The sequence below is a fragment of the Nicotiana sylvestris genome, chromosome 8 (genome assembly GCF_000393655.2).
Source record: "Nicotiana sylvestris chromosome 8, ASM39365v2, whole genome shotgun sequence".
Taxonomy (NCBI): Eukaryota; Viridiplantae; Streptophyta; class Magnoliopsida; order Solanales; family Solanaceae; genus Nicotiana; species Nicotiana sylvestris.
In genome coordinates, this window is record NC_091064.1 from 217,907,112 (window position 1) to 217,922,850 (window position 15,739).

At 36.1% G+C, this 15,739-nt stretch overlaps 1 protein-coding gene across 1 annotated transcript; it reads left to right on the forward strand.

Moving 5' to 3' along the window:
* Positions 1 to 323: 323 nt before the first annotated feature.
* Positions 324 to 3,304, forward strand: LOC104216001 (probable WRKY transcription factor 24). The gene is made up of 2 exons (XM_009765960.2): positions 324 to 865; positions 2,935 to 3,304. The coding sequence occupies exons 1-2, from the start codon at positions 354 to 356 to the stop codon at positions 3,110 to 3,112; spliced, it is 690 nt and encodes a 229-aa protein (XP_009764262.1). The 5' UTR covers positions 324 to 353; the 3' UTR covers positions 3,113 to 3,304.
* The last annotated feature ends 12,435 nt before the right edge of the window (positions 3,305 to 15,739 follow it).

Here is a 15,739-nt window from a genome sequence, read left to right on the forward strand (position 1 = left end):
AAAATCTACATATATGCTTTAAAGAGTGAGAGTTATAAAAACAAAACAAAAAAAAAAAAAAAGATAGTGAGAGCTAGAGTTATAACACAACGTGCTTTGGTGGTAGTAACAAGTTTTGGGCACGTCTACCTTTTCTAATAAGGCAGTTGAACTGATTTAGTAGGTAAAATGTAGTTGGCTTTTATCAAAGGGTACAAGCCATTTTCCTTCTCTTCTCACTATTCTCCCTTACCCTAATTAAGACCATAAACTGTCCAACGCCTATCACCTACTTTCATCTATAAATTTCAAACATAAGTTCTTTTCTAACATTCTTCCAAATCTTGATCTCATCACTTTTTTTTTTTAATCAAATGCATTATACTTCAACGTCCATAAACGCCGGCGAAGAACCGCCACCTCTGCCTCTTCCGCCGCCACCTTTAGTATCAAACGATATATCTCCGGCCAACTTCTTCATGCAACCTAATATTTCTATGTTGAATAATCAGTCGCCACTGTACAATAACTCGCAAGTTGGTTGTGATAATATTGATTGGGCTGCGCTTTTTTCGAGTTCAACTAATAATAGTATTGACGCAGAATATTTTATGCATCGGACTGCTCCCGTTAGTAATGATACTGAGCCAACAACTATGCCAAACGTGTCGATAACTCCTAGAAATATTATGATGGAAGATGAACAACAACAACAGCAACAACAACAACATGGTGGATATTGTAGAGACAAAGGAAAGTTTAGGAAGAGAAAATATGTACCACCTAGGATTGCATTTCATACGAGGAGCACTGAGGATATTCTTGATGATGGATTTAAGTGGAGAAAATATGGTCAGAAAGCTGTCAAGAATAGCACCCATCCAAGGTAAGCATGTATTCATGAAAATTTATTTTTATGATGTATATATACAGTAAGACCTTTCTATAATATATAACAATATCGCTATATAACAATCATTCACTATAAAAGTCATTTTTTTTATGAAACTAAATTTTATGATATGTTATTATATATGTTCTCTATAACAGAACTTCGGTATAACAACCAAAAAAATTCAGAACAAATAAGGATGCTATAGAGAGGTTTGATTATAGATACAAAATGGTGATGAACAATATATAATTAACTAGTCTAATTATGATGAACTATCCGAAAATTGAAGAGTGCAAAAAAATGATATATACAACTAACTTGAAGTAGTTTGGAAATTGAAGAGTTACTAATAAACTGATAATAATTTATACTGAAGAATTAGGTCTTAAGTAGGGTGAAAATATCAAAGACATAAAATGTAAAGAAGAAAAAGAATAGATGAAATAGTAAATTCATCATGTATACTTATTATAAGTCTCTTCATATAAATGTAAATATTTTCTTACAAAATGCTTGTATATTTATGTTTAATCTTTGTAAACTATATAACGGAGTATATGAAATGAATCCCATGGTATATATAACTATAACAGATGCAGAACGTCCAAACTTTGTAATTAACTTTTTAAGATGTTATTCAGAGATTATATATACTTAGCGAACTTCGTATGCGATCTAGGCCAAGATTTTAATACTGCTATACTTTTATGAGGAAGTAAAATTATTATTATTATTATTATTATTATTATTATTATTATTATTATTATTACTACTACTACTACTACTACTATTATTATTTTACTATTTTTATCTTTTCCTCTTGACGGATGAACCTATAAGAAGAGTCATATATGAGTGTAATATTATGAAACTCTAATTTCGTTTTGCAAATCTTCTTTTGATGTAAACGATAAAAATGGTTTTTAAGTCTCGTTCATTTTATCATTATGTCATTTTTAATATTAGAAGCATTATTTCTATCCTGCAATTCTCTCCGTATTTCAACCGTTTAAGATGAATTCGATAGCAACTCCTTAATCCTTTCATTTTGCATCGTCGTTGTAAGAATAAATTTGGATATTCAGAATATCCAATGGCGAATCCAGAGTACAATCTATGCATTCAGTAACTTTTGTCGAGACTATATATATATATATATATATATATATATAAAACAACTTGTGATATTGTATGAACCCATAATCTTTAAATCCCGAATCTGCCTATAAAAATATCGTAAAATCGTTTTATCGCAGTTGACTAGTTTACTAAATGTAGACTAATATTTTCTCTCTAGCCATGTTTATTTGTATGAGCATATGAGAATATCCGATGGCGGATCTAGAGTATTATTTATGCGTTCAATAACTTTTTCCTAGACCCTATACTTGTACTAAGAAATATTACTAATAACAACATGAAGTCATTGTATGAACATAAGCTTCAAATCCCCAATGCACCTATAAGAATATCATAAAGTCGTTTTATCACAATCGAGTAGTTTACTATATGTAGACTAACATTTTCTCTCTAGCCATGTTTGCATTCTTTATTTGTATGAGCATATGAGAATATCCGATGGCGGATCTAAAGTACAATCTATGTGTTCAATAACTTTTGCCCTTTACCTATATATGTATTAGGAATTATTATTATATAATAATTTGAGGTCGTTGTATGAATGCATAAGTTTCAAATCCTGGATTCACATATAAGAATATCCTAAAATCGTTTTATCATAATCGACTAGTTTAGTAAATGTAGATTAATATTTTCTATCTAGCCATATTTGCATTGTTTATTTGTATGAGAATTAGGTTGTTCACCTTCTCATGAAGAATGAGCATTATAAATTGTTACAACTTTGTCCAAGTGCTATTCATATGATCATATGTATAATTAACTTACGTTAACAACAATGTTGGAAATAATTAATTCTCATACTTTGAATTCAACATCTTTATATATAACATTATTTCCTTATAGTAAAAATGTTCGCTACTCCTTTTTTTTTTTTCTCTTTTTTTTTTTATTTTAAATTTTTAGTTTTTTTGTAACAGGAGTTACTATCGATGTACACATCACACATGCAATGTGAAAAAGCAAATTCAAAGACTTTCAAAGGATACAAGTATCGTGGTGACAACTTATGAAGGAATTCATAACCATCCTTGTGAAAAGCTAATGGAGACATTAAGTCCAATTTTAAAACAACTTCAGTTTTTCGCCAGATTTTAAATATGTATTAATTATACTAAATGGGATATTATCTAAATGTCTCAAATTGAAAAGTTAACGTAACATATGTTGGTGTTTCATTGTGTTGATCATACGTAGCAAGTCAAAGTGTACACTTCTGTATAGAAATGTAAATTATAATACCATACAGTCTATAAAATGAGGATATATGTTACTAATGTTACTATGTTATGTATTTATGTACGAATGGAAGAACTGCAATTTACAAGGATGTCTTGTAAATTTGTTATGTATATACTTGTCTATAGTAGTGTATAAAGGTCGGGTTGGTTCGAGTTTTGAATTACCAAACCAACCAAACCAAATGTGTCTGATTCTTAAATTTAAAGACCAAACTAAACCAACAAGAGTCGAGTTCTTCAAATTTTTTTTTCGGGGGGTGGGGGGGGGGTGGGGGGGGGTAGGGGGGATAAAGTCTTCATAGCACAAAACATATAACGTGTACTCCAAATATTTCTTTAATCCTAGTAAGATATAACTATATAACTATCCCGACCCAAAATTCATTAGTCGTGATGAAACGTAACTCGACCCGTTAGGTTAGCCAATTGACAGTTAGCACAATCCAAATAAACTAAAGGTGATCAATAAATGATATAGCTGAATTCCATACAACATCCCAAGGACTGGTAGTACAAGACATGAGCTACTAAGATTAGATTATTGCAAAGACGGATATGAAACAAATTCAACTTCTATTTGAAATGTACTTAAACAGAATTCAACTCTAGAACTACCTAAGGACAAGTGGTAGCCACATCCGGAAGGCACGAACATCTTCAGAGTCAGCTCCCGACATCACCCGCAGCTCTGCTCCAAAATCTGAACGCAAGATGCAGAAGTGTAGTATAAGTACAACCGACCTCATGTACTTAGTGAGTATCTTGACTAACCTTAGTGAAGTAGTGACGAGGCGTTTAAGTTAAAAGATACTCACCGATATAACATGTACAAAAAACTAGCAATAGAACAATACTAGAACATGACAGAATAGAGTACAAGGAAACAATTATGCGAAGCAGTAAATGATTTCTAGAAGAACCACGATTAATCAATATCATGATCAATCATTTCCTTAGAGCGATAACCAGCAAATCACAGTAATAAATTCATAACTTTCATAGAGTGGGAATATACCCAAGACATCAAGTCCAATGGCACGGCAACACCCTTCGTGCATTTATCTCATCCTCACCAAATATACGTATAACAGTACCAACCAGGTGAAAGAAATGACGACAACAGTAATGACAAGGTAGGAAATATAAGAATAGTGACGCCAATTATAAGGAATAAAACAATTTCACCTAAATAGCATAGTAGAAGGCATAGGTGTAGATATAACAAATTAGGGGGAGGGGGGGAGGGGAAGCATGATCTTTATAAGCTAACAAGTAGAGGCATGAACGACTAACATGGTAGAAAGTTTATACTAAAGTGCAACAACTAGATACGACATGGATGTAAATATAACAACAGAAAGTAGGCATGATATTTTCAAGTTAAACAAGTAGAAGGCATGGGAAACACAACAACAATTGAGATAGAGAACAAAGACAATACAATAACGACAAGTCACATAGGAACATAGGCACAACAATAACAACAAACAAGACAATAACGACAAGTCACATAGGAACATATGTACGACAATAACAGCTCAAGGTAAATACATGACGTACACATGCACAGAAACATAATGCATGCCCATTGTCCTCACCTGCACAGAAACATAATGCATGCCCATTGTCCTCACCTGCACAGAACACCCTTCGTGCCATGAACTCGTGATAATATAAAAGCATGATAATATAAATAAAATGACACGGAATGACCGTTCGTGCTTTTACTCTCCAATGAAATGGCACGATATCACCATTCGTGCTTTACACTCAAATGAAATGGCACGGCATCACCCTTCGTACTTTATACTTTCCTTCAAATGATAAAATATATGAAAGGACACGACATCACCCTTCGTAATTTACACTCTTCCTCACATGATAATATATATAGAATAACACAACATCACCCTTCGCGCTTTATACTCTTCCTCACCAAGTATAATACGAGCCGGTGATGCACGCAAGTCATATACACCATGTGAAGTTTCTCATGACCTCAAACTGCTGAACCGAATGCAATTGCTCGAAATGACCTACCGGTTCGTTACATACCCCCCTTCCCCCACTTAAACATACGTTCGTCCTCGAACGTGCCAAGATTTGTCCCAAAGCTATCAAATCACTACATGAGTTCACTATATACATACACCCAGGGGTGATTCCCCCATCACCCTAACCTATGTATGCCTGACAATTCAACTTATCTAAAGATCTCATTTCATCCTTCACCCATAACCTTAGGATAGATCTCAGTCCTTAATATCCGAAACTCATCAGAGAACCCGGATCTCGCATCAATACACTGTATAAACCCGAACAAGCTGAATCAAGCCACAATTTCAACCCAAGGTACAATTACATGATATTTTACACAACTCAAATGCCCGTAGTAATAACTTCCGACCACCATAGCTACCCAAAAACAAATTCAGTACCGGTAGTAAACCTCATATCGATTAGAACCTCGTTCAAAACCTTCTTACACTGCCGATAAGAAAGAAACAATTAGAATCTCTTAACCACTCATATGATCAATAATCCAAGAAGCTCACTCGTCCAACTAGGGCCATTGCCCAAATCCTCAGCAGAAATGTAGTATAATTCTTCCAAAAAATCCTTATCCCAATACGATAGTGCAATTCTTAGGTTTGAAAACCTCATCTCAGCCAATACAAGCATCCCAACCGACAAGTCTCACCAAAAACCATATAGAGCCCCATACAACGCGGTCCTGTAAAACAATAAGTAATAATTCAGACATGACAGATAATAGCAAGAAAGTTAAATAGGAAGGCTACTAAGCACGTTAAACAGGCATGATATTTTAACATTTTTCTATGAACTATTTTCAACAAGGTGAAAGCTAAAGACATGAAATAAAACATAAAGAGTTACATTTCATCACAGTACCATTGTGGTGCGCAATCCAATCCCATCATATCAGTCCATATAGGGTACCCATCGAGCCATAATACTCGGGCTCACTGATCACATGTGCATCAACATCAAACACGATAGAGTGCACCATTATAAATGTGGGAAGATGATTAGGCACAACAATACTATGAAAGACAAGCACAACTATGGTGCAATAAGCAAGTCAATATTACGAGGGCCATCTGGCACATAACGCCATAATGCCTAAATAGAATTACAATATGCGTGCGAAAAATCATGTAACCCTTAGAACGCATCATAGCATAAGAGAGAAACACATAATATAGACCAAGGCATGAACAACATCCATTTCGCCAGATGATATGCATGTGGTAATAGCTGCACAAGAGCAAGCAAATTCAATCCGATACAGAATACACATTCTCATTAGGCTAAAAAATAATCCCCAAACCAAATTTTGATTATTCCCAAACAGGTAAATGACCTCCCAAAAGTCCATAGCAACCTTTCCCTAACACATACCATTAATCACCCAATCCTTAACATTTCTTCACAATTCGCAATTAAGGAATAGTCCGCCTATGAGAACATCCAGTCTTTGAATCTCAAGAATACCAGAATCTTCACATCTGATCTCAACAATACTACCCAAATGGCTGATACGTAACTCATACTCCATCATCTTATAGAAAACACCCACAAGTCAAAACACAATGCACATGGCAACATGCTCACTCTCCTCTGCGATATCAAATAGCAGCCATATCCTTTTAAACATCTGAAATCGTCCCTGTCATAAAGAACTCATATCCTTCCCCCCAAAACTGAACTGTAGCCTTGTACTTACATTATTCAACCTCACATGGCGCACTACATCTAACGTGCTAACTCGTGACACAATGAAAATTCCATAATCAACTCCAAACTATAAGCAAATTGAACGTTTCATCAACTGCGAACCTTTCATTTAACTTAATCCAGGAGAACATCACCACACACAATATAACTTATATACCTGTAGCAAACACCAACTCCGGTCGTGTCCATAACCATGATGAATTCTTCGGAACTCATTAACACTTGATCGAGTCATTAGAATTGATCGTCTCTAACTCAACCGCATCACCCAAACTGCTATCCCGGAAGTAACTCAATTCGATATGATCGCTCTGAAGGAACCTCCTGGGAACCCAAATCCAATTCTTGCATCTCTCCAACATTTCCATGTAAAATCTTTCTTGACAAGGAAATACCGCAGATCCGATCACCATTCGCTACCGATCTTAACCCTACCTGTACACAAATTCAGAAGTCCTTAAATGCTACATTAGACCCAAAACTCGTTAGAACCTTCTCAATAACCACTCACCTTAATCTAATCTTTAATACACAACTAATATGCATTGAGAAACCCACGTTTCACCAGCACATGACTATTCGAAGAAACAACAAAGCAATCCCTCGGCTCGGAAACTAATACAACGCATGCTCCTACAATTTGATCATCATTAGCAGACTCCCCCACTTAGCCTGAAGCCATAGAATACCTCATAGGCAATCCAAAGTACCATATCTTCATAGCATGCCCCGATCCCGCACGGTTATTTAGCCGAATACTTCAAAAACTCATGCAATACTAGTCATAGAACACTTCGAAGTCTCTACCATGCACTTACCCATCCTTGCAAAAGTTAAACAACTTCCCCAAATGCTTTGAAATGATAATATATGCACTCCACCGAATGGAAACCTCATACGAAACACACGATCCAGACTCATCACGTAGGATATGGCCCATCGGCTATTCTCAAATCGATACCTTACCATGAACCACCTTAATCACAACACCTAGGCTACCAGCTAGTCTTCCCAAGTATGTGCTTACTAACCAGATATAAGAACCCGCCTCATACCACAAATGAACGACTGAAAGATTTAACACTATATCGGCTCCTAAGACTAGGCAGTACATCGTGATACTAATCAAGCATCCATAGCCCTCCGTAATCTATCCGCAACATTATAGATCGTCGGTGCATCACAAATACTGAGTGCGTCACATCATATATGAATGAATAAGAAGAATCAAAATCATAGGTTTCAAGCTAAAACAAGGCCGCACGATAAGGAAAGAAGGAAGGGGAATTTTCCTAAATTCCCTTTAGCCTCCCGAAGATAGGTATGGAAGTAATTATACCGATCCACAAGACTCTACTAGACACTCTCTCATGACTCGTAGAACCTACGAACCTAGTGCTCTGATACCAACTTATCAAGACCCAAAATCCACTAGTTGTGATGGCATAAAACTCGATCCATTAGGTTAGCCAATTGACAGTTAGCACAATCCAAATAAAATAAATATGATCAACAAATGATATAACTGGATTCCATACAACATCCCAAGGACCGGTAGTACAGGACATGAGCTACTAAGACTAGATTATTGTAAAGACAGATATGAAACAACTTCAACTTCTATTTGAAATGTACATAAATAGAATTCAACTCTAGAACTACCCAGGGACAAGTGGTAGCCACATCCAGAAGTCATGAAAATCTTTAGAGCCAGCTCCTGACATCACTCGTAGCTCCGCTCCAAAATCTGCATACAAGGTGCAGAAGTGTAGTATGAGTACAACTGACCCCATGTACTTAGTAAGTATCTTAACTAACCTCGGTGAAGCAGTAAATGATTTCTGGAAGAACCACGATTAACTTGTACAGAACACTAGCAATAGAACAATACTAGAACATTGTAGAATAGAGTACAAGGAAACAATTATGCGAAGCAGTAAATGATTTCTGGAAGAACCACGATTAATCAATATTATGATCAATCCTTTCCTTAGAGCGATAACCAGCAAATCACAGTAATAAATCCATAACTTTCATAGTGTAAGAAATATACTCAAGACATCAAGTCCAATGGCACAACAACACCCTCGTGCACTTATCTCATCCTAAACAAATATACGTGTAACAGTACCAACCAGGTGAAAGAAATGCCGACAACAGTAATGACAAGGTAGGAAATATAGGAATGATGACCTCAATTAGGAAGGAAGAACATAATTTCACCTAACTAGCATGGTAGAAGGCATAAGTGTAGATATAACAAATATGGGGAGGGGGGAGCATGATCTTTATAAGCTAACAAGTGGAGAGGCATGAACGGATAACATGGAAGAAAGATTATACTAAAATGCAACAACTAGGTGCGACATGGATGTAAATATAACAATAGGAAGTAGGCATGATATTTGCAAGTTAAACAAGCAGAAGGCATGTGCAACACAACAAAAATTGGGATAGAGAACAAAGATAGGACACCAACAACAACAAGTCACATAGGAACATATGTACGACAATAACAACAGACAGGACAATAACGACAAGTCGCATAGGAATATAGGTACGACAATAACAGATCAAGGTAAAGGCATGACGTACACACAAGGAAAAGATATCACAACATAATACATGTCCTTCGTCCTCGCCTGCACGGAAACACCCTTCGTGTCATGAACTCATGATAATATAAAAGCATGATAATATAAATGAAATGAAAAAACATCATCTTTCGTGTTTTTACTCTCCAATGAAATGACACGACATCACCCTTCGTGCTTTACACTCAAATGAAATGACACGGCATCACCCTTCGTGCTTTACAGTTTCCTTCACATGATAAAATATATGAAATGACATCACCCTTCGTACTTTACACTCTCCCTCACATGATAATATATATACAATGGCACGACATCACATTTCGTACTTTACACTCTTTCTCATCAAGCATATGTATACCAATGACAAATAAGGTAGGAAACATAAATAACATCAAGGAGAGTGGTTAAATGAATATTCCAAATGAACCTCAATCACAACTTTCAAGCCAACAATAGTTCAGTAAACCCTCAAGAACCTTATTGTGCAATCATTTCAACAAATCTCAAAATGATATATAACTCAAGTATAGAATCTAATATCCCAAGAATAACGGTCGTAGCAGTGTATTAGTGATTAAGCATAGTGATGACTGAATTGGACGCCTAAATGTTTCTCCACATTCCATCAAATTTTAATCAACTTATGATAAGATAAATCTTGGTTTCTAACATTTAATTCCATGTTCTTGGTAATCTAGAAGTCAAGTAAGGCATGAAGTAAGAAAGTCACCGAATTTTACAAGGCACAGTTTACGGTATAATTTACACCGAAGCATGATTAACCCTAGCACATGCATATATGCTCGTCACCTCATATATGTATCACCCCCGCATGTAGCAAATAATGTCAATTAGTAGGAAAAATTCCTTCAACAAATTTAGGCAAGACACTTACCTCAATTCGGTCAACTCAATACTCAATTTAGCTTTTACCTTTACAAATTCGCCTCTTCTTGGCTCAATCTAGCCCAAGACGACTTGAATACATCACACAATGTAAGGAAAAATAATTTCAATTAATAAAGCTATGATCTTTATATAATTTCCAAAAAGTTAACAAAAGTCAACCCCGTGCTTGCCCGGTCAAAATTCGGGTCCAAGCTAAGGGTAGGTCTTGACTACCCATAGCCCCACAAGTCATATACGTGTTTTGTTTCCAAATTTGAGTCCAATTCGACTCTCAAATCTCAAATTTTTATTTTTCAAAATTTAACGAAATCCCCAAATTTTTCCCTAGATTCTTATGAATTTAATGTTAAATCTACTCTATTATCACGAAATATAATTGAAAGTTGATTAAAATTAATTACCCAATAGTTTAGTATGAAATTCCTTTTCTAAAATCGCCTTCCATCGAGGCTAGGGTTCAAAATATATCAAAATGAAGCTAAGTCTCGAAATTACTCAGCTATATGTAGGTTGTAAATGCCGCATTTGTGACATGGGATTTGCAAAAGCGAAGCTTGAATAATTATGCTGCCTTCGCAAATGCGGCAAAAAGATCACAAAGGTGGACACCGGTCTTTCGCAAAAGCGACCAGTTGGTAGCAAAAGTGAACCTACCCAGCCCAAGCCTTCATCACAAATGCGATACAGAGTTCGCAAATACGAACTCAACAGGCTTCACAAAAGCGACATTTCTTTGCAAATACGAGTCCCTTCCCCAGCAGCCCAGGTTAGCAAATGCGAGGACTACCTCACAAATACGGTAGTCGCATTTGCGACAAAAACATTGCAAATGCGATGGAACTAGTACCAGCTCTCAACAATAGAAAATCACTGGTCGTGATGGCACCTAACTCGATCCGCTAGGTAAGCCAACTAACAGAAAATACAATCCAACAGAGCTAATAGAAAAATAGAGAATAATTAACTAAACATTTATAAATTTCTCAAGAACTAGTAGTACGAATTACGAGCTTCTAAGACTTAGAATTTGGAAAACTTATACGAATAAATACATATTCTGTTTGACAGATAAATAAACAGAATAGTAAAATCTAAGCTACTAAGGACAAGTAGCAGCTAAATCTGGAACGCACGAACATCTTCAAAGTCAGCACCCGACATCACTAGCAGCTCCGCTCCAAGAGAAAATTTGCATGCAATGTACAGAAGTGCAGTATCACTATAACCTACCCCATGTACTGGTAAGTTTCTTGTCTAACCTCGTCGAAGTAGTGACAAGGCTTTTAGTTAAAAGATGCTTACTGATATAACCTGTATATTAGACTACCAATATAAACCATTCAAAACATAACATATAAAAGTACTATAAACAACCTTGCGAGACAGTTAACAATTACTAAGAGGAATCACAGTAGAAAATTTATCATCTTTCCTGGCATGAGACATATGTCCAAAATAACATTTCAAATGGAACGGTAACACCCTTCGTGCTTTTATCTCTTCCTCACCATATATGAATAATTACGTGTCAAATCAACTAGCACGTCAACACCCTTCGTACGTTCAACTCATCCTCACCAAATGTACGTATGACAGAACCAAACAGATGACATAAATACCGATAACATGAATTATAAAGTAGGAAATACACAAGTATCAATAATGAAAGATGATATAAATGTGGACACTGTAACAGACTAGGCGGAAGGCATGTGAGTAATGACAGCAAATGGAAAGACAAGGAATGTTAATCCAACTAACTAGAATGGTAGAGATCTAAATTCAGTCATAACAAATAAGAAAAGAACACATGATCATTACAAGTTAACAAGTAGAGGCATGACTCACTAGCATGGTGGAAGGCTTGTACTAAAGTGCAACAGATTAGATACGACATGAGTATAATTACAACAGTAGAAAATGGGCATGGCATGTGCAAGTTAAACAAGTAAAAGACATGGACAACACAACAATAATTGAGATAGAGGTCAAGTACAGGACAATAACAACAAGTCACACAAAATATATAATTACGACAATAACAGCTCAAGGTAAAGGCATAAATATATACACGGGAAATAGATATCACATCATAATACATGTCCCTCATCCTCACATGTACGGAAACACCCTTCGTGCCATTAACTAACAATAATAAAAGCATAACAATATAAATGAAATGGCACGGCATCACCTTTCATGCTTTTACACTCACATGATATGGCACGACATCACCCTTCGTGCTTTTACTCTCAATAATGTGACATGACATCACCCTTCGTGCTTTTACTCTCAATAATATGGCACGACATCACCCTTCGTGCTTTACACTCTTTCTTACCAAGCATGTGCATATTAATAAAAAAGGCAAGGCAAGAGTATAAATAACATCAAGGAGAGTATTCGAACGAATATTTCAAACAAATTCTCAATCACGGCTTTCCAAACCAACAATGATTCAATAAATCCTTGAGAGCCGTATTACTCAAGTACTTCCACAAATCTCACAAATGATCAAAAACACAAGTATAGAATCTAGTATCTCAAGAAGATCGGTTGTAGCAATGTATTAATGATTATGCATAGAGATGACAGAATTAGACACATCAATGTATTCTCGGAATTTCCATCAAATTTGATCGAGTTATATTATGCTAAGTCTTGATTTCCAAAATTTAATACTATATTCTTAATATCTAAAAGTCAAGTGAGGCATAAGCAAGCAAGAACATTACGTAATTCTACAAGATACAATTATAACATAATCTATCCCCCCCCCTCCGAGTATGATTAACCCTGGCACATACATATACTCTCGTCATCTCATATATGTATCACCCCCGCATGTAGCAAACAATGTCAAATAGGAGAAAAATTTCCCTCAACAAAGTTAGGCAAAATACTTACCTCAATTTAGCTAACTCAATACTCAAATTTAGATTTTTCCTTTACCAATTTACCTCCGCTCGGCTCAATCTAGCCAAAGAAGACTTGAATACATTTTACAATGCAAGAGAAAATAATTTAAATTAATAAAGTTGTGATTTTTATTCAATTTCTAAAAAGTCAATAAAAGTCAAACCCCAGGCCCGCCCAGTCAAAACCCGAGTCCAAAGGTAGGTCTTGACTACCCAAAGGCTCACGAGTCCAAATATGTGTTTTGTTTTTAAATTCGAGTCCTATTCGACTCTCAAATCCCAGATTTTCATTTTTCAAAACTTTGACAAAATCCCCAAGTTTTTCCTAGATTTCTCATGAATTTGATGTTAAATCTTATAAAAAATCATGAAATATATTTGGAAATTTATTAGACACACTTACCCAATGATTTGGTATGAAAACCCCTTCATAAAATCGCCTCCCATCGAAGCTAGGGTTCAAAATATATGAAAATGAAGCTAAGACTCGGAATTCTCAGTACTTAACAGGATGCAGATGTCGCATTTGCGATATGGGATTCGCAAATGCGAACCCGCAAGTGCAAAAATCTTATCGCAATTGCGAACCGGGAGGATTCCTGTCAAGGTCGCATTTGCGACCAAAATTTCGCAAATGGGAAGACCAACTTTCGCAAATATGGCTCGCAAATGCGAATTTTGCCCAGCAGCCCAGGCTTCGCAATTACGGCTGTTGCATTTGCGACGAAAACATCGCAAATGCGATTATACCAGCACCAACAATCAAAGATTATGGAAAATATCACGGAATCAATCTGAAACTCATCCGAGCCCTCGAGGCTCCAAACCAATCATGCACACATGTCCAGAAACACAACACGAACTCACTTGTGCGCTCAAATCATCAAAATAGCCTCTAAAATCACGAGTCGGACACCAAAATGCATGAAGATCAAAGTTAAATTCCAAGAACTTCTAGAATCACAACCAAGAGTCCGAACCATATCAAATCAACTCCAAATGGCGCCAAACTTTGCAGACAAGTTCTATATGACAAAACGAACCTACTCGAAACTACAAATCACGCATAACAACCTCGAACGATGAATCACACCTCAAGTCAAAACCAATGAACTTTGAAACTTCAACTTCTACAATCAATGTCGGAACCTATCAAATCACCTCCATTTGACCTTAAATTTTGCACACAAGTCACATTTGCCATTACAGACTTAATCCAACTTTTGAAATCGTAAACCCTGATATCGAAAAGTCCACTCCCAGTCAAACTTCTCAAAAATCCAACTTTTACCAATTCAAGACTAATTCGACTACGGACCTTCAAATTACAATCTGGATGCGCTCCTAAGTCCAAAATCACCCAACAGAGCTAGCGGAACTGACGGAACTCCATTCCGAGGTCAAATGCTAAAAAGTGATACTTGGTCAATTCTTCCAACTTAGAACTTAAATCTTAAAGTTCATTCTTCCAAATCAATTCCGGATAACTTGAAAACCAATACCGACGATTTCCGCAAGTCATAATACATCATGTGGAGATACTCGAGCCCTCAAAATACCGAGCGAAGTGCAGATACTCAAAACAACCAGTCGGGTCGATACACAAAATATCAAAATAACCTCTTGAATCAAGAATCGGACGCCAAAACGAATGGAAATTCCCATGAACTTTGAAATCCTCTAGAATCGCAACCACGCGTCCGAACCATATCAAATCAACTCCAAATGACGCCAAATTTTGCAGGAGAGTTCCATATGACGAAACGGACCTATCCCAAGTTTTGAAACCAAAATCTGAATCTGATAGCCTTAAAGTTAACTTCCGGTCAAACTTATGAACTTTCTAAACTTTCAAATTTCCAACTTCCGCCAAATAATGTCGAAACCCTCTTGAAACATCCAAATGAAATTTCAGGCATATACCTAAGTCAAAAATCATCATCCGGACCTATCGAAACCATCGAAACTCCAATCTGAGGTCAAATACTCAAAAGTCAAACCTTGGTTAATTATTTCAACTTCGAGCTTCTCAAATGAGAGTCACTCATTAAAACCCCTTTCGAGCCTCTCAAAAATCCGAGCAGATGATGCACGCAAGTCATAATACACCATATGAAGTTACTCATGACCTCAAACTGCTGAACCGGACGTAATTGCTCAAAACAACTTGCTGAATCGTTACAATAACATGTTTCTCAAGAAAATAATTCAAAATATGAGATGTGCCATGACATTATCCTAAATTATTGAACAATAAAGATAATAAAATCGTCTAAAATAAATATTGCTAACTAATAAGCC

What these genes read in the sequence shown, in the direction of transcription:
- LOC104216001 (XM_009765960.2), top strand. Translation starts at nt 354, where the DNA reads ATGCATTATACTTCAACGTCCATAAACGCCGGCGAAGAACCGCCACCT. An exon ending in AAGAATAGCACCCATCCAAG is followed by an intron (nt 866 to 2,934) that starts GTAAGCATGTAT and finishes TTTTTGTAACAG; the next exon opens with GAGTTACTATCGATGTACAC.